Source organism: Pezoporus flaviventris, unplaced genomic scaffold (genome assembly GCF_033815535.1).
Source record: "Pezoporus flaviventris isolate CSIRO_AGI_PZ_B2104156 unplaced genomic scaffold, CSIRO_AGI_Pfla_v1 ptg000002l, whole genome shotgun sequence".
NCBI lineage: Eukaryota > Metazoa > Chordata > Aves > Psittaciformes > Psittacidae > Pezoporus > Pezoporus flaviventris.
Genome location: NW_026892550.1, coordinates 30,654,207 through 30,675,502, shown reverse-complemented (window position 1 = coordinate 30,675,502; position 21,296 = coordinate 30,654,207). Strand labels below are relative to the sequence as shown.

General features: G+C 41.5%; 1 protein-coding gene across 1 annotated transcript; it reads left to right on the top strand.

The window, feature by feature from the left end:
* Positions 1-2,040: 2,040 nt before the first annotated feature.
* Positions 2,041-17,067, top strand: LOC133279766 (cytochrome P450 4V2). The gene is made up of 11 exons (XM_061473898.1): positions 2,041-2,377; positions 4,997-5,109; positions 6,552-6,637; positions 7,903-8,093; positions 8,517-8,586; positions 10,230-10,356; positions 11,995-12,186; positions 13,693-13,795; positions 14,147-14,281; positions 14,438-14,617; positions 16,218-17,067. The coding sequence occupies exons 1-11, from the start codon at positions 2,164-2,166 to the stop codon at positions 16,391-16,393; spliced, it is 1,587 nt and encodes a 528-aa protein (XP_061329882.1). The 5' UTR covers positions 2,041-2,163; the 3' UTR covers positions 16,394-17,067.
* The last annotated feature ends 4,229 nt before the right edge of the window (positions 17,068-21,296 follow it).

Here is a 21,296-nt window from a genome sequence, read left to right as displayed (position 1 = left end):
GGTTTGCCTTGGCTGGAGCAAAGAACTAATGTAAAGAGCACATCACAGTTTTTCAGAATGTGTTGTGTACTCTTGTTCTTGTGTCATATCACATTCATTTTAGCCTTGCTTTAGATCTTTGTTTTTCTTGCTGGCAATGAACACTTTGTTGATTTCTTTATCAAAGAATCCAGATGTGCATTCTAGGGATCAGCAGAAGTCTGTGTTGCCATTGTGCCTGTGGACTGACATAGCCTGACAGAATTCATGCCTTCTGTTAGCATGGGCAGGTAGGCTTTCCACTTAGGTGAAAGGCTGAGTAAAAACAGATTTGTTCTGTTAAATGCATTTATAAAAGCAAAGATTCACAAACTGAAATTCAACACTGAGCAAGTAGCTCTCCATGTGAAAAAGGAGTGCCAATCACAATCTGGTAGAAAACTCCTCTCCTACAGAACATCCTCCAAGGTTTGTAATGATTGCAAGTCTCAGTGATGTAATTAGGCCTCACATATACCAGACCTCTCATTTCGTCTTTCTTGGGTACCTCATTCCAGTACAGTTGCTGCCTTTTGTTAGCAGCATTACCACTGCCAGCTGCTGACAGGATTTTGCAATGTTTGTTCCGATATGTTCCCTACTGCTTTCCCTGTGATTTTTTCACCCTGTCCCTGCTGTTTCACTGTTCCTCATTATTTTTTTCCTACAGAAGGAGTTATGAGCAGTTAGAAACACAGATTTTGACTCAGAATTACAATTAACAACTTCATCTAGTTATCAGCTTCATGAAGGCAACAAACTGCAAGTTTTTTTATAAAGAAGAGAGCATAATTACTCAGTTGATCCCTACAAAAGGTGAGCCTGTTAATCCTGCATGCATGCTTCCTTCCTGGGATGTCACCTGAACAAAAGAGGGGACTGATGGCACATAGCTTACTTTATGTGTTAACAAGTCAGGGTATGTATCTGCTACTTTCTGTCATAAAGCATTACAAATAACAGCAAGTATGACAGAGTTAATTTCCAGCTGTTTACATTGCAAAAAATTGCAACAGTTAGTATTTATGATGAAGTGTTTGCTGGGAAACTGCAGGAACAAAGTGCCCAAATTTACTCTGATGTTTTTACTTTTGATGTTCTGAGCTTTCTCTGTGTTTCTTCCCTTAAGGTCGTTGCTGTTGGTTTACTAAAAATGCCAGTGCAGTCAGTGCAGTCGATTTTGGTACAAAGCAGATGGCAGATATGTGACCGTGGCTGTAAGAAACTTCTGTGGTATATTCAGGGAATGAAGTCACAGTGTCTTTTTCACCAAACTTCTGTTTGATCACAAGGATTTTTTGAGCACTGGAGGCTTTGAGGAGCAGGTAATCAGCAGCCCTGCAGCAGTAAGAGACCCTGGATCCTCCTGAAGCAGGAAGGGCAGCAGGGCCTATGGTGTGTATGGCATCACTGCCCAGGCACTTTGCAAGTTGTGGCACAGGTGCTGGTGCTACTGACATCCTTTAGCCTGTGATTGAGCATTCAACAGTGAGATCAGTGAAGGCTATTGGAGCCATGAAGCATGAACATGCTTTGCAGTGCTGCCCTTGATCGTGGGTCTATATGGGCTCTGGTTTGTGTAAACCCCTGAAGCCATCCACCCAACTGAGGGAAGGTACTCCCCATCTGAAGCACTTGAAACCCTTCAGGCATCACGTTGAAGATCACTGGAGCAGTTATGTATGGCAAAATCGTGTTCCCTGAGCACTTGCAAACAGATGTAGAGACATGATGTTGGGAAAACCCATCCTTTCCAAAGCAACAAAAAGGTGTTTTTTTTTTTTTTTCTCTTGGCAGCAGTTTGTGTCTTTTCTTTCTGTGACATTGCAAAGGCCTGCAAAGAACTTCCTCATTCTTCACTTGAGTCAGAGGAACCGAGTGAGGGCAGGGAGACAGTACTGTTCCCTGTGGCTGTTCTGCTGTCAGGCAGTGCTTGCAGGCAGCCTCTCCACACGTGTTTTTTAGATCTCTGTTTATTTTCCTGGCAGGAAGCTGCCCCCAGGGCCTGTGTGACAGCTCCGCCTCCTGTTCCGGTGCCTTGGTCCTGGCACACTCAGCTGGGTGCAGGCAAAGCCGAGTACGGGAGTACCGGCAGCGCTCGTTCCCCAGTAGGGATCAAGGACTGCAGCAGGAGGCTGGGAGGTGATGATGGGGGTCATGCAGGGAGCTGGCGAGGGACCCCAGCTGCTGCAGTTGGGGTCTGGGGTCATTGCTCTGCTGTTGGCAGTTGTGGCTGTGAGCTCCCTGCCCTCCTTGATGGGTTACTGGAGGCGATGGTGGGTGCTGAAGCCTATACCGGGTGTCAGCCCCTGCTATCCTGTGCTGGGAAATGCTCTGCTCATGGAGCGGAGGGGAGAAGGTAAGGGCAGCTTATGCTATAGCCCAGGTATGGGGGGGGGGGGGGGGGGGGGGATGTCCCTGAATTGTGTGGGGCTTTGCTGGAAGGGCCAGTGCTGGTGAGGTGCTTGGGTGGTTGCAGCGTGGCTGGCTTGGGTGGGGGGGTTTGTAGGGTGTGCCATTGCCTTTAGGTGTCTCTGGGCCTTTGGGCAACCTGAAGAGGGGAACGGTGTGAAAAGTGAGCAATGGGAGGGAAAGAAGATATGCTGCACAAATGTGGGGTTGTTAACCAGCAAAGGTTGGAGGGAGATCAATCTAAATGTGGCTTCCAGATGCTCATGCTGGACTCAGACTTATTCCAAGTTGGTGGTGGGGTGGAGCATGAATGCTGTGGAGTTTGTTTTTCTGACAAGGAAGCATGCTCTGTGCTCTCTGAGGAAATGCTGTTTCACAGCGCAAAGTACTGTGTACCAATGGCTGCGATCCAAACGAAGATTTAGCTTGCGAAGGAAAAATACTCCTTTAATTATCTTCCTCGAAGTGAGCATGTGCGAGGGACTTTAGCATGCTGAATTGCTGGGTCAGTTTCAGAATTAGTTATTCCTCAGTTTTCTGCATTAGATGCAAAAGAACTTACTGAGTATTGGTAGTACATCCCTCAAAAGCAAAACTTTCTGTTCTTGCACTGATCAACGGTACCGTCTTTTTGCCAGAGAGCTTGAGAGTCAAATGAGCTATGTGTTTTTTTTTTTCATTTGGTACTTGGTTTTGCATAGGAGCATAGCCCTTGAGGAGTCTGTGGTGGTATGAAAGTGGCTCTGGCTGTGCTGTTAGTGGACCGGCAGATTCTTCTGGGTGTGTTTTGTGATGCCTATGTATACCATTCTGCCCTGTGCACATGCGCTGTTGGCTGTGCCATACCTCCAGGTATGCTGCCAGAAGAGCCTGACTATGACGCAAATCTTTTTTCTTCCTTTTTCTTTCCTTCTTTTTAAATCTTCTTAGAAATAAATAATAATAAAAAAATTAATAACAACATCAACAAAAAACCCTCACCCATTGCTTCTCTCTCCAAAAAGCAATTTGAATGAGACTTTTATGTTGTATGAAGTCTGTCATCTCCTTTGTTAGCAGGAGTTGCATAGCCTCCATGCTTCAGTTAAGCCCATGACCACCTGTCTTTGTTCTCCTTTAGTTATATGAGTGAAGTTTGTGGTTTATAATATTTTTCATTAAATATGTAGTGATTAAGAAGTATAGGTTTTAGAAAAAAGGAGGTTTTTTAGCAGAAAGAAAAATGAATTGTCATCTGATGGTGATTTTATTTATTGATATAGGTAGAAAAACGCTGTGAAATTATGATATTTTAATTATGGTGATGTTAGGGAAAATGTTCTAAAACCAGCAAAATAATCTGATAGTCTTAAGCCTTTTGGATGAGGTGTCATTAGAACTTTGCCTATGACTAGGGACTGCTTTTTGGGTGTGTATTAGGAAACTAGGCTTTTTTTCATTTTTCTGGGGGGACCTTTGGCTTTTCAGCCCTGCAGAGGCCTTAGAGGGACTCATGTATCGTTTAATCTGGTTTGTGAAAAGGTGAAGGCATGTTTAATCCTTGAACATCCTGATAGCTGCCACCTCCTCTATAATTGCAAAGTGAATGAGGTTGCCCTCTGCGATAGATGGATCTGTGGGCAAGGGAAGAGCATAAGATGGCATGTAATTTGATTCAACAAGGTCTTTTATACCACCTCCCATGCTTTTGGTATAGTTAAACTGACAAGATGTAGACCGGATAAGTGGATAATTACATGGGTGGAGAACTGGCAGGATTGCTTATCTCACTGGTCTGAAGTCCAGCTCGAGGCTAGGTAACAGTGTTATCTTTCAGGTGGTGTGTAGCATAAATAATCATGTGAGTCTGTGCCCTTAGAGGTGGGAACATCTGAATTGCCAAAACCACAGTGGCCCTATAAGTGGCCCACTTTACCCTCAATAAGGTTTCTAAAAGGACAAGAGTGGAGTTTAAGTTGGAGCAACCAGCTGTCAAAAGCTGGTGAGAGGGCTCCAAAAATTTTCTTCTGGAGTCCAGCTATCAGAAACTAGACATTTCAAGTGATACTGATTTATGTGCAGTGCTCTGCCACTACTGTGCATGACATCACTTATATGTGCACCACAAATGTGGTACTGGCAATGAGGCTTCAGATGGGAAAAGGCTTGACACTGTATTTGGAAAGTAAAGAAGTATCTTGATATAGCATTTTGGCTGGTGTCAGATAAGCCAAAATCTAAGCATAGCCTTGATAAAATTTGATTTGTTTCTTAACTGTTACGGAGAGTATTGCAATACAGAAAGCCCATGCTACAGTGCTTGGAGACTGCTTAAATCAAGCTGCCTTATCTACAGCTAGGAGAGGTTTCTCTAGAATAGAGTGCTTTCAAGGGTGTAGCTGTAAAGAAACAGTTCTCCAGTAGAGCTGATAGCTAGGTGCAAAATACACTGCTTGGTCATAGTGGCAAGATAAAACTACAATAAAAACATAATTACAGGGCATATGGTGAAAAAAAGTTCATTACAGAAGTCTTGCTTATTCAGCAAAACCTTTATAAAAAATTCTAATCTGCTTTTTTCATTGAGGTTTTTTTAAACAGCTACAAACTTATGTTGAAGAGTTCAGGAGTTGGCCATTGCTGAAACTTTGGATAGGACCGTTGCCTGTCGTGGTTTTGTATCACCCTGACAGTGTGGAGGTGAGTGTGCTAGTGTCCTGGGTTCAGCAGTAGCAGTCATTTTTCTCCTCCTTTGTAGCTGGTGCAGTGCAGTGTTTCGACTTTCGGCTTGGGAACAGAGCTGATAACAGCGATGTTTTGGTTTGGCCAAGGACTTTGTGAGCCTCATGCTCTGCCAGGGAGGAGGGGAAGGCGGGAGGAAACAGAGACAGGACACCTGACCCAAGCTAGCCAAAGAGGTATTCCATACCACAGCACATCATGCCCGGGATGTAACTGGGAGTTACCTGGAAGGGCTGGGAGACTGCAGGGTTGGAGGAGGTATGGGTCGGTGCTTGGTCGGGCTTGGGGTCGAGTTATTGGTTGGCTGGTGGTGAGGTGTTGTATTCTCTTCCCTTGTTATTTCCTTTATCGTTATTATCACTGGTGGTAGCAGTAGTGATCTGTGTTATACCTTAGTTACTAAACTGCTCTTATCTCAACCCATGGGAGTTGCATTCTTTTTGATTCTCCTCTCCATCCCTCCGGGAGCAGGGGGAGGGCAAGAAGTGGGGGCAAGTGAGTGAACAAATTGCCTGACTGGGTTTAAACCACAACAGTTGGTCTCCTGTCTATTCTCTGTCTATTCTACTAACATGCAAAGCAGTGTCCAACATGTTAGTTTCTATTGTCTCAATGTAATTTTTGCAAAAAAAAAAAAAAAAAGTTGTTCTTGGACTGATTTTACTTGAGATGGTCCTTGAGCCAGTGCTAGAGAAAGGGTGAAAGTGGAAGAATAGAAAAAGTCTAGCCATAGAAAAAAAGTAAATACTGAAGATGGCCAGCAAATGAAAGCACCAACTCACTAGGTTTTTTATGAAGAAGCATCTCCTTTAGCTTTGTATGAAAGCTTCTGCTCCCAAGATCAGAACAGAGAAGCAAACACCAGGGAAGACTGGACCACTGATATCGGGATAGGACATTATGAAATGCAGGTTGCAGTGCCTTGTGTCTAACTGCATTAGAACTTGGTGGGTCTGTCTTGATGGCATGAAATATAGTTGTTAGTTTTGTTACTGACAATGATTGTCCTTGAACTGGGAAGATAGAGTTGTTTCTTTGTTGGAGTGTTTATTGAAAAGATAGTACTTCTTGTGAGTTTGGTTAAAGCTAAAAACGTTAGGTTTTCTCTGAGCTCTGCCTGTGGGTTTAACATAAATTTATCTTTTTCAGGAAGATAAGGGGAGTGGTAGTAGTAGTTTTTGAGTGTTTCATTTGTTTCTCAGGATTGGGATATTTACTGAGACTTAAGGGTGTGAACTCAATGTTGCCCTTATATAGCAGCTTGTACTGAAATATAGTGCATTTTACTGAGGCTTGGAGCATTTTTGTGGAAGAACTGAGTTTGTGTGAAGTAATCTTAGCTGCAGAAATCTCTCTCCATCTAACAAGTAACGTTTTCTTCCTCTTTTTTTTTTTGACAGGTCATTCTGAACAGCTCGAAGCATATCGAAAAATCATACATGTACAAATTCCTGCAGCCTTGGCTGGGCACTGGACTTCTGACAAGGTATAGTGAATTGCAGGTGTCTTGGTGTCCTTTTGGAATCTGTAGGGTATATGACATGAAGAGGACTTGGTGGCAGGAATGCTCTGTGTATCTTTAGACAGAGATGGAGGTGATACCTGTAGAACTCTTATTCCTTGTGGTAGTCTTGATTTCTGTTTAGAAGCTAATATCTGATAAAAAAATCTTTTGGCATAATGTATTTCTTGGCAAATTTGGCCATTGTTGTGTTTTGTTCAGAGGTTTGAAATGAATGTGGATTTTGGGAGGTTGTATCCTATGGCAAGTGGCGTCATTTAGTCTGCAGTGCTACGGGCTGGATGTTTTGAATGTTGTGATGTATATGAGGTGGTTGGACTGTGGCAGAACTGCAACTGTGTGCATTTCTTATCTCAGCTGGTGGCACAGCAAACCAAGTAGGATGGGCCCGAGACTGGTGATACTTTGGGGTCAGATGAGAGAGTATCTTAACTCTGTCTTTCATTTCCCTCATGAAGTGAAGGCTTGTAAGAGGTGAGCCTGGGTGAGAGTGCAAGTCAGGAGCAAAGAGAGGAAGGAGCAGTGATGTAAGGGTTTGATGTCCTCTGGTCTTGGGATAGTCAAGTAGGGTTTGGTCTGGATGATGCAGATATTAAAGAGTCAGCAAGGTGCCTCTGGTGTAAAGTGCCTCTGGTGCCTTTGTGCCTCTTCTGTGTTTTTATGAGAAGGTCAAGGTGCTCCTGTTAGCAGTGGAGCTTTGTTGACAGTTTGGGGCCCTCAGAGATTAACTCCTTGTGCTTTGTGATGGGACCAAAATATAAAGTAACCAGACCTTGATACAGTCAGTTGGGTAATGCCTGTGGACTACTTTAATTCTCTGCAATCCTCATTTCCTAGTCAGTGGATGAAGAGCTGCATGAGTGGTGATTCACAGAGACAATGCAGTTAGTTGGGGTCTTGATCCTAAATAGCTGGTTTGTCCTATAGTTGAGTTCTACTCCATCCTTCTATAGAGAAGAGCCTATACACTGAGCAACCAGAGGCTTGTTGGCATCTCCTTTTGTTGATAGCAGCTGTAGAAATGGTAGTTTGTGCTTTGAAGAGAGCTGGGGCAAGAAATATTTCTATTCTAGGAAGTACTATGGACAACTTGAAGAGCCATCTACAGCATATCTGTCTGTGAAGGTGTTTCAGGCTGCAGTTTTTTTACTGTATACTTCCTGTGATGATGAGGATTTTATTTTTGCCTTGGAGTTTTTAACCTTTCCTTCTCCTTGTTAATTTTGCAGCACTGGAGATAAGTGGCGATTGCGGAGGAAGATGATAACTCCCACGTTCCACTTCACAATCTTAACTGACTTCCTAGAGGTTATGAATGAACAAGGAACTATTTTATTGGAGAAACTTGAGAAACATGTTGACAAGGAACCATTTGATGTCTTTCTGGACATCACTCTGTGTGCCCTTGATATCATCTGTGGTAAGTCCTCTTCATTTATGTGGTGGGGCTGTGAATGATGCAGGGACTCATGAGTACATCTGTGCCTCATGTGTCCTGTGAGGAGACAGTTGAAGAGGAATGTTGCTGCACGTTGTGTGAATGCATTTCTGTCCTCCCAAGGCCATCCTTTTCCCTAGGGTGTTTGGTGTGCATCTGAGCAGGTGAGTGTGTGGGATGGGCAGGGCAGATGTAGCAGTCGGAAGTGAGGTTGTGTTGAGGAGCAGAGTTCCTGGGAGTGTAAATATAAAGCAAGCTCATTACCTGGAAAGGGATATGTGTATTCACCTGCTCAAAGGACAAAGTGGTGACTATCGGAACCTGAGAGCAGTAGTAACTTACTGTGTACAGGGACTCTGCATTCCACTTTGTACTCATGAACCATTGATGATTTCCTCCTCGCAGAAACAGCAATGGGCAAGAATGTGGGTGCTCAGGAGAATAAGGATTCTGATTATGTTCGTGCTATCTACAGGTAAATGGACATTATTCCTTGGCTGCTTTGTAGTTGGGCTGGAGTTGATGCTACTGGTGTCAAGAGTTCATCTGCTGTGAGCCACAAACTCAGTTCTTCCACAAAAATGCTCCAAGCCTCAGTAAAATGCACTATATTTCAGTACAAGCTGCTACACAGAGGCAACATTGAGTTCATACCCTCAAGTCTCAGTAAATATCCCAATCCTGAGAAACAAATGAAACACTCAAAAACTACTACCACCACTCCCCTTATCTTCCTGTGCTGATTGGCAGCTGAACATGAGCCAGCTTGTGCCCAGGCAGTCAAGAAGGCCAGCAGCATCCTGGACTGTGTCACAAACAATGTGGCCAGCAGGAGCAGGGCAGTGATCATCCCCCTGTACTTGGTACTGGTGAGGCTGCATCTCGAATGCTGTGTTCACTTTGGGACCCCTCACTACAAGACAGACAAAGGGCAACAAAGCCGATGAAGGTTCTAGAGTGTAAGTCTTATGAGGAGCAGCTGAGGGAACTGGGGTTGTTTAGCCTGGAGAAAAAGTCTCGGGGAGAAGGGGAGATCTTATTGTTTTCTACAACTGCCTGAAAGGAGGTTGTGAAGTGGGTCATCTCCTGGGTAGCAAGCAATAGGACAAGAGGAAATGGCCTCAAATTGTGCCGGTGAGGTTTAGATTGGATGCTAAGAAGAATTTCTTCCCTGAAAAGGTCATCAGGCACTGGAACAGGCTGCCCAGGGAAGTGGTTGAGTCACCATCCCTGCGGGTACTTTGAAGAGGTGTAGGTGAGGCACTTAGAAACATGGTTTAGTGGTGGACTTGGCAGTGCTAAGTTAGTGGTTGGACTCCTAAAGTTTGGATGACCTTAAAGGTCTTTCCCAACCTAAACAATTCTATGATCTCACCCCTAGCCTTTGATGGGTCTTGTTGAGACAGGTGTATAACAAAGAAAGGGGTAGAATTAGAGGGTTTGATTGTCATTGGTTGCTTGGTCTTTCCCAAATTGTGGGCCCAAAGTTGGCCTAAATTTAATAATTACTCTTCAAAGTCTCTTTTTGTAGCCAAAAGTATGTGCAGGAGCTGAATAGCAATGACAATCTGCCCTTCCAAATATACTCCAGTTCTGTTTGAGAATACTTGAATTTTCATATTCTTTACGTACTTTCCATTTGCTGTTTGGCATATGTATTATCTGACAGTCAAGTAGAAATATAATGCATTCAGAGGGCTGTTTGAGGTCTTGGGGCAGATATTTTGGAACCCTCCCTGACATGAGTAGTATTTTCAGGATGTATGCATCTTTTTCATCATGATCAATGCTTTACTGATGTGGAGTAGGACTGGACTGGAGAGCTGAACATGTCTGTTTCAAGAGGATTCCAACTAAATGAGAACACACTCTCAGAGATCAATGCATAACAATATAAATGATGGTGATGCTGGGACAAATGACAAAATCAGGAAACAAATATGAACAGCCTTCCCTTCAGATAAATGGGTTTAAACCCATGCAATGTCTTAAGTTCCACTTCACTGGGTGAAGTAGTACTTTTTTGTTTGTTTGTTCTTGAAAGTGTTCTGTAAATTTGGCTTTGGGGTTTTTTTTTTGGTCAAGGAATGTTCCATGATGTAATTATTGTGTCCCTAGGATGAGTGATCTAATCCAACAGCGACAGATGAGCCCGTGGCTTTGGCCTGATCTTGTATATTCACTGTTCAAGGAAGGAAGAGAGCATGAGAAGAACCTCAAGAGCCTTCACAATTTTACAGATACGGTATAGATTTTTTTTTTTTAATGGTACATTTTAGTTGTTGGAATGAAGACTTGTACCCAGTAGAGTTTCCAAATGAGGGTGAGGCTCAGCTCCCTTAATATGCATATATTAAAAGGCGAACTCTCTCTCTGTTTGGATGCTGAGGAATTCCCTGAAAGGAATACAACAGCTGACTTTGCTGTCAGGAGCTCTGTTGTATTTAAGCAAAGGAGTATACAACTCCAAGGGAGTAACAGGACTTGCAGGTCCTTGACAACCAAAACAAACAACCAGAATTCATTGAACTCTTTTTCTGCCCCAGATCCTCCACAACTGAATTGCCTGCAACAGCTCACTGCCACGTCTGTAGCAGTAGGCATAGGGTTCTGTGTGGTAATACCACGTGATCCAGCTCTTAGAAATTGAAGTCTGTATTCATTTTCCCCTATTTAGAGGAGAACTGCTGAGATGAGCAAACACATGGAGGTCCCCACATCAGCAGTAAGATGCTTTGACACAGAAACCATTAAGCATATATCACTGACTTGGCATAAAATGCAGCATTCTATCACCGTATTGGACTGTGCATGTAACACTCCTTTCTCTCACCAATTAATTCCCATGCTATTCTTGGCAATGGTTGCCTTCCCAAATCTACTGTTAAAATGTTACCAGAGAAGCTGCTTTCCTTGAAAGAAATGTGTGTATCCCACAATGTCATTTTATCAATGTCCACAACAAAGGAAATAATCTCTGAATTTTCACTACATATAATGATCCACCTTGCATTGTTTTTGAGTAGTTCATGTTTTGCTTCTTTTTAATGGGAATTGCAGCAGTGTGGCACAAGAGAGGCTCTTGAAGGGACCTAAGGTAACGCTTTCTTTCCATGATGGGTTGGTGCACTGAATATAAGAAGCCAAATCTTAGAAAATTTGGGAGCAGTAAATACTAATATCCCTTAGAAAACAAGGGAGCAGTAAATAATAACATCACCTAATGTGTCACTGAGACAAAAGGTGGTTCAGATGTGTCTTTATATGTATATGTTCAGTGAGGGGAACATTGTGTGTGTATATAACAGTAATTTTTTTTTCCTGTTCAGTGCTTTCTTTGAATAGAATTACATACTCTACAGCCTTTATTTTTAAATTATTTTGTAGTTGCTGAGAGCAATGCCAGTTTATTGAAGGGTTTTGTTCTGCTGATATGACAGTGGTGGTGACAGCATGAAATCTCTGTCACTGGGGCTGTGTTTCAACCTAAAAAGGGAAGTTCAAGCATTGCTGTCATGCTGAAGAAAAGTTGAGAAGCATTAGTATAGTAGTTCCAGCTATACTATGTGTAGTCCAGATGTAGGGTTGTGGAGTGTCCTGGCTTCTCTTCAGTCTGTCATCCGTTCCTTAGTTATTGGATAGAGACTGTCTTCATCATGGTAAGTCTGTTCAAATCATGGTGATGTTTTGTGATCTTCTGTCAGTAATGTTGGCCTTCACAATTGGCTTGTTCCAGATTTTCTGGATGTGTTTACACTACTTGATGATCAATGAGTTATTTTCTTGGTCTCACAAAGGCTGTTCAGTGTTAGGACAAATCTGTGTGATGTAGACTGCGCATGTGCTGCATGCATCATATCCAATTTAATGGTTCTAATCTCAGGTCATAGCAGAAAAAGTTGCAGAACTTGAAAATGCCAAGCAAAAGAAACATGATACTGATGGCTGCTGTGAAGAAAGTGGGTCCAAAAAGAGAAAAGCTTTCCTAGACATGCTGCTGAATGCAACAGATGAGGAAGGGAACAAATTGGACTACAATGATATTCGTGAGGAAGTGGATACTTTCATGTTTGAGGTACCCAAGGAACCCATTGATTTGTTGGTTGGGAGGGGGGTTGTTTGTTTGTGGGGGATTTTGCCTTGGTGTTTTTCTTTTTTTTTTTTTTTCCCTTTTTTTTTCATCTCTCCCCAGAACCTGAGATCCTGAGGTTCACCATTTGCAGGTACTGACTCTTCCTTAGTTCAGGAGGTTGCTTTTAGTATGAAGTAATTTTAGCCCTGGAAGCCTAAGAGGAAATCTCTGTAGGATAGAAACTACCAAAGGATAGAAACATTTGATCCAGTACCCTGGCAAAATGTTGGACAATATGTATGTGGCAGGCCCTGCCTGTGTGAGCAGGCTCTACTCATGATAGCAGGTGAGTGGTGAGAGCTTAATAGCTGATGTGGGCCATGGGTTCTCAGCTCCTGTTACAAACCTTATTAATGTGAAAGAGAGCTCTAAATGGTTTTAGTGTTTTGCCTTGCATTTTGTCAGTTCTCCTCACACTTTGTTCCTTGCCATGTTGACTGTAACCTCCTGGTTCTGTCATTGACTGTGGATTGGTGTACTGTCTTCTCACGTCTCATTCCCTGTCCAGTGAAGGATCTGAACAAGACTTTCACAAGTCTTGCACACACCTCCATTATGTGGACCTGCATTCCATCTCAGAAGACCTTAATTCAGAGTCGTATTACTGCTGATGGGAAGAGAGCTTCTGTAGGTTATATCTTAACTTTCCTGTACTAGTCTGTAGCTGGACTTTGAAGAGGTGCAAGCATCTTGAACTTCCCAGGAAGTCTGCCTTTTTAGAGCCAAAACCCGTTTTGGTTAACTTCTCCCTTTTTTGTTCCAGTTTTTTTGTTTGGTGTTTTTTTTTTTGCATTTTGGGGATTTTGTTTGATTGTTTGTTTGTTGGTTGGTTTTGGGTTTTGTTTTGCTTTTTTGTGTGTGTGTGTTTGTTTATTTGATTTGGTGTTTGTTTGGGTTTTCTTGGTTCCTCTTCCCTTTGTTTCCTTTCCAAGTTTTTATGAGGTGCTGAGAACAGTAATAGCTGATCCGCTTCTCATAGGAGATGAAAAAGTATTCCCTCCTATGGTCAGTGTACTGTGTCTCATTAGACCCTCTTTTGGATAATTTTGTAAGGGTTACAGATTGTGTCCATTGTATTTCTCCTGTGGTAGTCTTTGGCCCCTCGGTAATCAAAATGTGTGTATACATCTGTTTCATTGTGTAGATATACTGATGGTTCATGTAACTTGTGGAAGGCAGAGGAGAGGTTCATTTGCTTGGGTAATTTCAGCACTTTTCTCTTTTGTTCAGTTTTCAGTGTGACAGAATCATGGGGTGTCTTACATCCTGATAAATCAGCATGTTGGGTAGAGTTCTACCCTCTTGTTTTGGTCTTTTTTTTTGTGGTCATGAGACTAATAATTGTCACTTTCTACCATTTACTACTTGGGTATGTAGGTATTTACAAAACTTACTTGTACACAGGAATGGTGTTGAAGTTAATGTCTTTTTGTAAATCTGGACTTCTAGGGCCATGATACAACAGCAGCTGGTATGAATTGGGCCCTGTACTTACTTGGACATAATCCTGAAGCCCAGAAGAAGGTTCACAAAGAACTGGATGAGGTGTTTGGTATGTTTCTGTTTCCCCCTTCATTGTGGTTGTGGTGGTGGTTGCCTTTGTGAGTGGGGATATGTTACATTATAAGCCTAGATGTAGAAGGGGAGGTAGGAACATGTCTTGGGGCACTTCTGGAGCTTTCAATAGCTAGAGGTGATTGGGATGTGTGCCAGAAGGTCTGTGGAGAGTACAACCAACTTTATGTCTTTGGGGCAAGGCATGTACATTTAGTCAGTGTGTATCACCTTCTTCTATGTGGTCTTGGTGCATGATGAGAGATCCTGGAGGGAGCTGGAATGAGTTTTGTGAACCAAAAAATGGGGATTTTTGGTCTTGTTCATCCTTCTATTTCTTTTTGGACAGGCAACACTGAGCGTCCTGTTACAATGGATGATTTGAAGGAGCTTCGATACCTTGAGTGTGTTTTGAAAGAAGCCCTTAGGCTCTTCCCTTCAGTTCCACTGTTTGCCCGTGCCTTGAGAGAGGATTGCTCTATTAGTAAGTAGTGTCCTGAGTCTGCCAGTCCTATCCTGCTAGCATCAACCCAAAGTATTTCCCAAGTAAATGTCAGCATTGTTTTATTTTTTATTGTGCCATTGTATATAGAAAGTCACTTATTTGCTGTTGTTTTAACCCTTTCCCTTTTATCTTTAGGAGGATATCAAATACCGAAAGGCACAAATGTTGTTGTTATAACTTATGCCTTGCATAGACACCCTGAGATCTTCCCTGACCCAGAGGAATTCAAGCCTGAGCGATTCTTGCCTGAAAATTGCAAGGGAAGGCACCCATATGCTTATGTGCCCTTCTCAGCTGGTCCCAGGAACTGCATTGGTATGTACTGAAGGAGAAACACTTGCAGTGTGTAGCATGGTAACTGGCAGCAGCATGTGTATGAGAAATGTAAGTTTTGATGTGCCTGCTGCTTATGTCCTATTCTCCTCCAGGCTGCTGCTTCAGCCCCAGCCCAAATTCTGAGCAGTGTCTCCACTGCAAGCCTGGTGCTTGAGCTGCCACATTGGTTCTTCCCCAGGGTTTCCTTTCTTCCCAGGGCCAATGTCTATCATGCTGATTTTTCCTCCTCACTGCCTGTGCAGCTTGGAAGCATGTTAATGGGCTCCTGTGTTAGGATAGGATTGCTTCCAAATTTCTGATTCTCAGTGCCAGCAAGACAGAGCGAGGGAAGGCAGATCTCCTGCTCTTGCTTTGCTGTGTAAACAACTCATCTATTTATCTCATGTTCAGCTGGGTGTCCCAAAGATGCAGTCTGCAACTGATGTATTCTTTCCCTCTTTCTGACGCCATTGTTGCTCTGTTGTTTTCACTGGCATCCTAGAACTTGTTAGCTCTTCAGGTGGCACTGAGATACTTGGCATTTGTCTGAGCTCAGAGTAGGGGCATTGTTATTAATATAGCAGGACACATGAAAAGACTTTTCCCTTCACTGATCTTAAGTGCAGGTGGGGAACATTCAGCAATTGTCATGCCACTTGCAAACCAAGAAATCTGATTTCTTCTGTTTTTTTTTTTTTGTTTTGTTTTCTTTTTTTGGGGAGTGGGGTTGTTGGAGTTTGTTTATTTTTAATGAGGCTCACTGGGAGGAGGTACCCTTCCCATAAAAACAGCAGACTAGATCTTCCCATGTTTCAAAGAGGAGTCTAATTTTACGTGTCTAGCTAGTTCCTGGGTGTACAGGAACATGTGTAGGAGAGGTGATTCACTAATATCATTGCAGTAATAAATCACTGTGTACATATGTACAGATACCCATCTGTGCATCTTATACAGAAGGGAGAACAGAAAAAGTTTTGAGTACTGAGTTTTGTGTCCTGATGCTATTTTCAGTGTAGTTTAAATGAGCTGCCTGGATTATGGTGACACTGTTTGCTTTCCCTCACATTTCTCTGTTCTCCCTTTTCCTTCTCCACCTTTCACTGAAGTGTAAAATGAACTTTGCCCTCTGTGTTATCAAATCACTGATCTGTGTGATGCTTAGTGTTTATTGAAGGAAAGTATATCTTTCTGTTGGAGTTGTATCTCCTTTGCTCCTCTGCAAATATGGATTTGTCTCTTCTCACAGTCCCTGTGCTGTATCTTCTCCTGCATTCATTCCCTCCTATCAAGTCCATCCAAGAGACATGACAAGGCTGTGTTTTGTATTAGTTCCATGTAAAGTGCTGACTGTGCTGTTTCAGGTCTGTGTGCTAAGGGAAGGAAGGTGTGCTGTGAATTATCCCAGGAAGGCCAGAGTTGTCATGCAGGGAAAAGTACTAGATTGAGCAGTTAGTTTTGACCTAAATCAAGTTCTGTTCTCAAGGCACAGTTCCTGCTGTCCTGTGTTCCATGGAGTATCACTGTGAACATGCAAATGCAGCAACTGTTGGTACAACCTGACAATAGCATCTTTATTTTTTTACTGCCCTGTAATTTGTAGGTCAGCGTTTTGCACAAATGGAGGAGAAAGCTCTTCTAGCTCTCATCTTGCGCCGCTTTTGGGTGGAGTCATGTCAAAAGCCGGAAGAGCTTGGTATAACTGGAGGTCTGATTCTTCGCCCAAATAATGGCATCTGGATTAAGCTGAAGAGGAGGCAAAATGCTGGATCAGAATGAGAGAAAATCCAAGATTTTATTTTTTTAAAAACTTACAAACTCTAGGCTGAGAAATGTTTTTAAATTGGTTATTTTGATGGCAGTCCAGCAATTTGTTGAAACTAAATCCATTACTGATTGCTTCATTAGCAAAAATGTAATAGCCTTAAATTGCTCTATGTCTCTAGTTCATATGAACTTAATGTTCATCTTTGTAGTGGAAGTATTTAAATGTCAAATCTCAGGGCCTTATCTACTCAAATTAAACTAGTTTATTAGAAGAGTGCAAAAAAACCTTTAAATTATGGTAGTCCCAGTAATGAGTGTGATGAAGTGATCTGGTTATATTCTATAATATTTGTGAGGTAACTGATAGTCTTAAACCTTTGTAATACTGTTCAGGATTCTTTGATTCTGAAAGATAGAAGCAAACAATTCTTCCACTTGGCAAATTTTGTTTATCTGTTTTGGTGATGACTGCATCTATGAAAACAGAGCAGACATCTCTGATAATTTCACTTCTTTTTTGAAGCATTTACAGTAGTTCTTAAGCACTGAGTGCTCTGAATCATTTTTTAACAAAGTGTACCATAAGCATTAATCTGTATAATTATCCCATGAAATAGACAGTGTGCAAATTACAGACAGGATTTCATGTCGACAGAAACACCGTATTATTACAAATTTGAAAATAAAATTCTATGCCTCAATATGGAATGAAATTGTATCTGTAAAATCACACGTCTGGGTGCAGGTAAATGAATGATGGGTAATTATTTCTAATCATCAGTTCCTCTAGGGTGATCAGTTGACCAGATTTTACTGTGTTAGTTAAAGCTGAAACAATGTGCCAGTCTGCTTTTGCCTTCTGTGGTCCTGAAGGCAACACAGCGAATTTCTTGCTAATTGATGCTAGAAAGGAATTACAATGATGGAATGAAGCACCTGTGTAAGTTTCTGACTGTACCTTCAGGACAAGTCGAAATCTGCATCAATCCACACAGCTGGATAGCGGACTCTCCATGGCTGAGATAAGAACAGACCACTAACTAAGGTATAACACAAAACCACTACTCCTGCAACCAATAATAATAATGATAAGGGAAATAACAAGGGGAGAGAGTATAAACTAAAAGGGGAAAGGAAAAAAAAAGAACAAACACAAGTGATGCACAATACAGTTACCATCCCCCAACTGATACCCTGCCTGACCTGAGCAGTAATCTGGGCCTTCTGGGAAACTGCCCCCAGTTTATATACTGCGCATGACGTGTATGGAACACCCCTTTGGCTAGTTTGGGTCAGGTGTCCTGTCTCTGCTACCTCCTGGCTTCTTTTGCCCCTCCTCCCTGGCAGAGCATGAGACACTGAAAAGTCCTTGATCAGAGTAAGCATTACTTAGCAACAACTAAAAACATCAGTGTGTTATCAGCACTGTTCCCAGACTAAAGTCAAAAACACAGCACTGCACCAGCTACTAAGAGGGAGAAAAATAACTGTTAAAGCTAAAGCCAGGACACCTTTGAACTCTAAACCCAAATATTACTCCTGAGTAATGGTTCATATAAGGTGATCTGGATGCTAATCATGGGGTAGTGCTGACTCTGTTTCTGAAATATGAGTGCCTTGCTGTAAGAAGTTGATAGCCTTGTCTCAAAAGGATAAAGATCCCTGTCCTATGGTGACAGAAAGGACACAACTTTGTACTGGGATGATGAAATAGGGTGTGTGTTTCTAGATCATGGTTTACAGACCTTATGAAGAAAAATGACAACAAATGCCCTGCATGACTTCTGGTGGTGTTGCTTGAACATGTCTCCAGGGCTGCCCCAGAGGCACTAGAGGTTTCTAGCCATCTTTGCACAGACTGCTTTTTGGGCTCTGAAAGTGTCCCTACATGTTTGGGACACATGCAGGAGATGGACTACTAGTGCTCACTAGGTATGTGCCTTTCTGAATTTAATCCTCATGCTGAAGACAAACACTCATGTATAGGTGTTAGTAGTAGGTCCATACACACCTGATCTTACATGTCATCTGACTGATACTTCTCTTCCAGCAGGTAAAAGACTCAAAGAGCCTTTGAAGAATCCTACCCCACTTTTCTTCCTAAAAGTAGTATTGCTGCCATCCCTTGCCAAACCTCCCAGTATAGTACTACCCCAGTTTATAGTCGGGTCATATTTGGAAGATGATCCTCATAGTTTGCATAGATTAAAAACTAAATTAACTCACTTTCTATAAGGAAAAAAAAAAAATCAGATTCTCCTGAAAATGGGAGTTAATCTCCCAAGTATAACTCCATCTTTTGCTCAGTAAATGGGCTTTTCTGATCCATGCCTGGAGTGTAGCTTGTGGTGATGGAAAGTGTTCATTGAAAAATCAAATTATTTTGTGCAAAGAGAGGCAGTCAGTATGCCCAAACCTGCAGACCTAAGTCCAGGCTGGGATCCCAGTTCACATAGAACTTGCTCAAGTGTTGCTGTTTGACAATTTACAGGACATGGTTGAGACACTGGACCCTCCTTCACTGAAACATTCTGTCTGTCTTCTCTAATGTCTAACAGTAACCAGCAGCAGGTGTTCTGGCTACAAAGCAGCAAGGCCTTGTGCAGTTAGTATAATTATCTGTTTATAACAAAAAATGAAGCCCTTTTACAAAACCAAGCAAAAAAACCCCAGTGATTTGTTGCTTAATATTTGCAACAGTCTTTATATATATAAAAATATATAAATATTAATATTATCCTGAATTTTATCCTGGATTAATTTTATTTGACATCTGGTGTGTAGTTATTTCCAGGCTGTATTTCTAGTAAGACACTTACTGACATGTAATTGCAGGATATAGAACTACAATGCTTCTTTTATTTCAGTACAATGTGCAATCCAGCACTTCCTAAAAATTGCTGAGTAACTTATTCTAGCCATCTTTTTGCAGCCATTTTGGGAGGAATTAAGTCAAACACAAGAAGACTGGCTTAGTGTGAGAATGGATTCTTCACTCAGACAGTGTCATCTGGACTTAGATGAAAAGGTTCCAGGTTGTTGATTGTAAAAAGGAAAGATCAAGATTTAATTTCTGGAACTTGTTTTAGCAGCATAATTTCACTCTGTTCTTTCTTATGTGCATCATTATAGCCATGGAGAATTAAAGATACACAGAATGCTTTAGACTATTTGGTTTGTTGCTGGTTTTGTTTATTTGGGTTTTTGTTTTTTTTTTTTGTTTGTTTATTTGTTTGTTTTTTTTTCCTACTGCATTGAGAACTAGGTTCATATTATTACGGCATCTTCTTTCAAACGGAAGGATGTCCACAAAGCCATATCAAAATGTTCTTGCCTTGCTGGTAGCTTCCTTTCCTCATGCCCTTTGAGATGCTCTTCTTGTTCCGTGTTGTGACTGTCAGGTATCTCATCACAGAAAGTAGATTTACCTCCCATGTTGAAGCCGCTTTTTTGAATAGGATTGCCATTAAGAGATGTGGGATTTTGTATTATAAGACAGAATTAGACCTGACTCAGAGTAATGTCCATTTTTTCTTTTCCTGAGGTGAAACAATTCATTAATTCCTGACACCTTTGCAGATGAATGAGATTTTGCATAAATCACAGTGGGAATAGGCAGAAAGCAGTATCAATCTAGTAGGTAATTGCACTGCCAGGGAGATTTAATCTTGAAGAACTTGGTGACATCTTAAGCTGAAGCAGGTTTTGTTTTGTTTTTAAATGCCAAGTCAAAATGAAACATTAAAAGTACAAACAAGCAATCCTTTTTCTTTCAGATGATTGATCTATATTTTGCACTTGTATCATCAAAAAATGTTTCCATTTTAGCAGTGTTTTGATGAGCTCTCCTTTTAACTCTGCCGTCTGAAGTACTGATTCTTAATTCCAATATCCTGATTTGGGTGCCAGAATATTATTGGTAGCTAAATGAATACAATGAGGGAATTCAGACAACAGTAATATTCTGTGTGGAGCCTTTATGAGCCTAAGGAGTGTTAGATGGTTTTGGTATTCTATGCACTTTGAATTTTTAGCTCTTCTCCCAGTTCAAATCATGTAATCTCTTTGGATTTCAATGAAACTCAGAAAAATGATACCAGCTGAGAATTTGTCTCACCATATTTTATAATTTGCCCTGTAGTAAATATATCCTATAAGAAATAATAATTCATTCATGGATGTAGAGTTTGTAACACATTCTTGTCTCCATACAGAAGCAGACCTCTGCTAATCTGAACAGCAGTGCAGACAGCTGTGTAGACAGGGGAGTGTTTTTCATGTGAGTAGCAGGCCCTCTGAGAGAAAATGCATTTATTTTCCAACATGAGTGTGCTCATTGTGATTCTCTTTGAATGGCATTGCTTCCTTAGTTCTCAGATTTTCAAATCCAGCTGATGTGCATATAAATGCAGTTAAAATGACTTAGACTTTTTGAAGGAGTGTGATACCTAAATGTGAGAACTACTACTCTAAGAAAGCCTTTTTCATCTTTCCCACACACACTAGTTTGCTTATGAAACAAAAGGGCATCGCCAAAAGATTCCTTTTCCTGAGACAAATTTCTAGAACAGGGATAATGTATTATAGAAATGAAATCTTCCAGAAGCTTCTGAAAAATGGATATGACTGCATATTTTATGACAAGACACATAATATTGCTGAAATTTATGTCAAATCTGCCCTGTTTTTTCTGCAAATTTGAACTGCCTATGTTACTTTTCCGGAAGTGTGAGGTTGGAGTTTTCTTGGGGTTTTGTTTATTAATAAGACAGTAATGAACTGGAATAACACTTCCCTATAGCTGAGCTGGAAAGCCTGGATGAGAAATGAAGTAAAAGTCCTTGGAGAGAATTTCTAATCCCTTTGTGTCACCAAGTGAAATGCACACACACAAAATAAGGAAAAAAAAAATTTT

Bases quoted from the DNA above. Each gene is read 5' to 3' on its own strand.
- LOC133279766 (XM_061473898.1), top strand. From the start codon at position 2,164: ATGATGGGGGTCATGCAGGGAGCTGGCGAGGGACCCCAGCTGCTGCAG. The intron at 10,357-11,994 runs GTATAGATTTTT...TTCTAATCTCAG, and splicing joins TTCACAATTTTACAGATACG to GTCATAGCAGAAAAAGTTGC. The intron at 14,282-14,437 runs GTAAGTAGTGTC...TTTTATCTTTAG, and splicing joins GAGAGAGGATTGCTCTATTA to GAGGATATCAAATACCGAAA.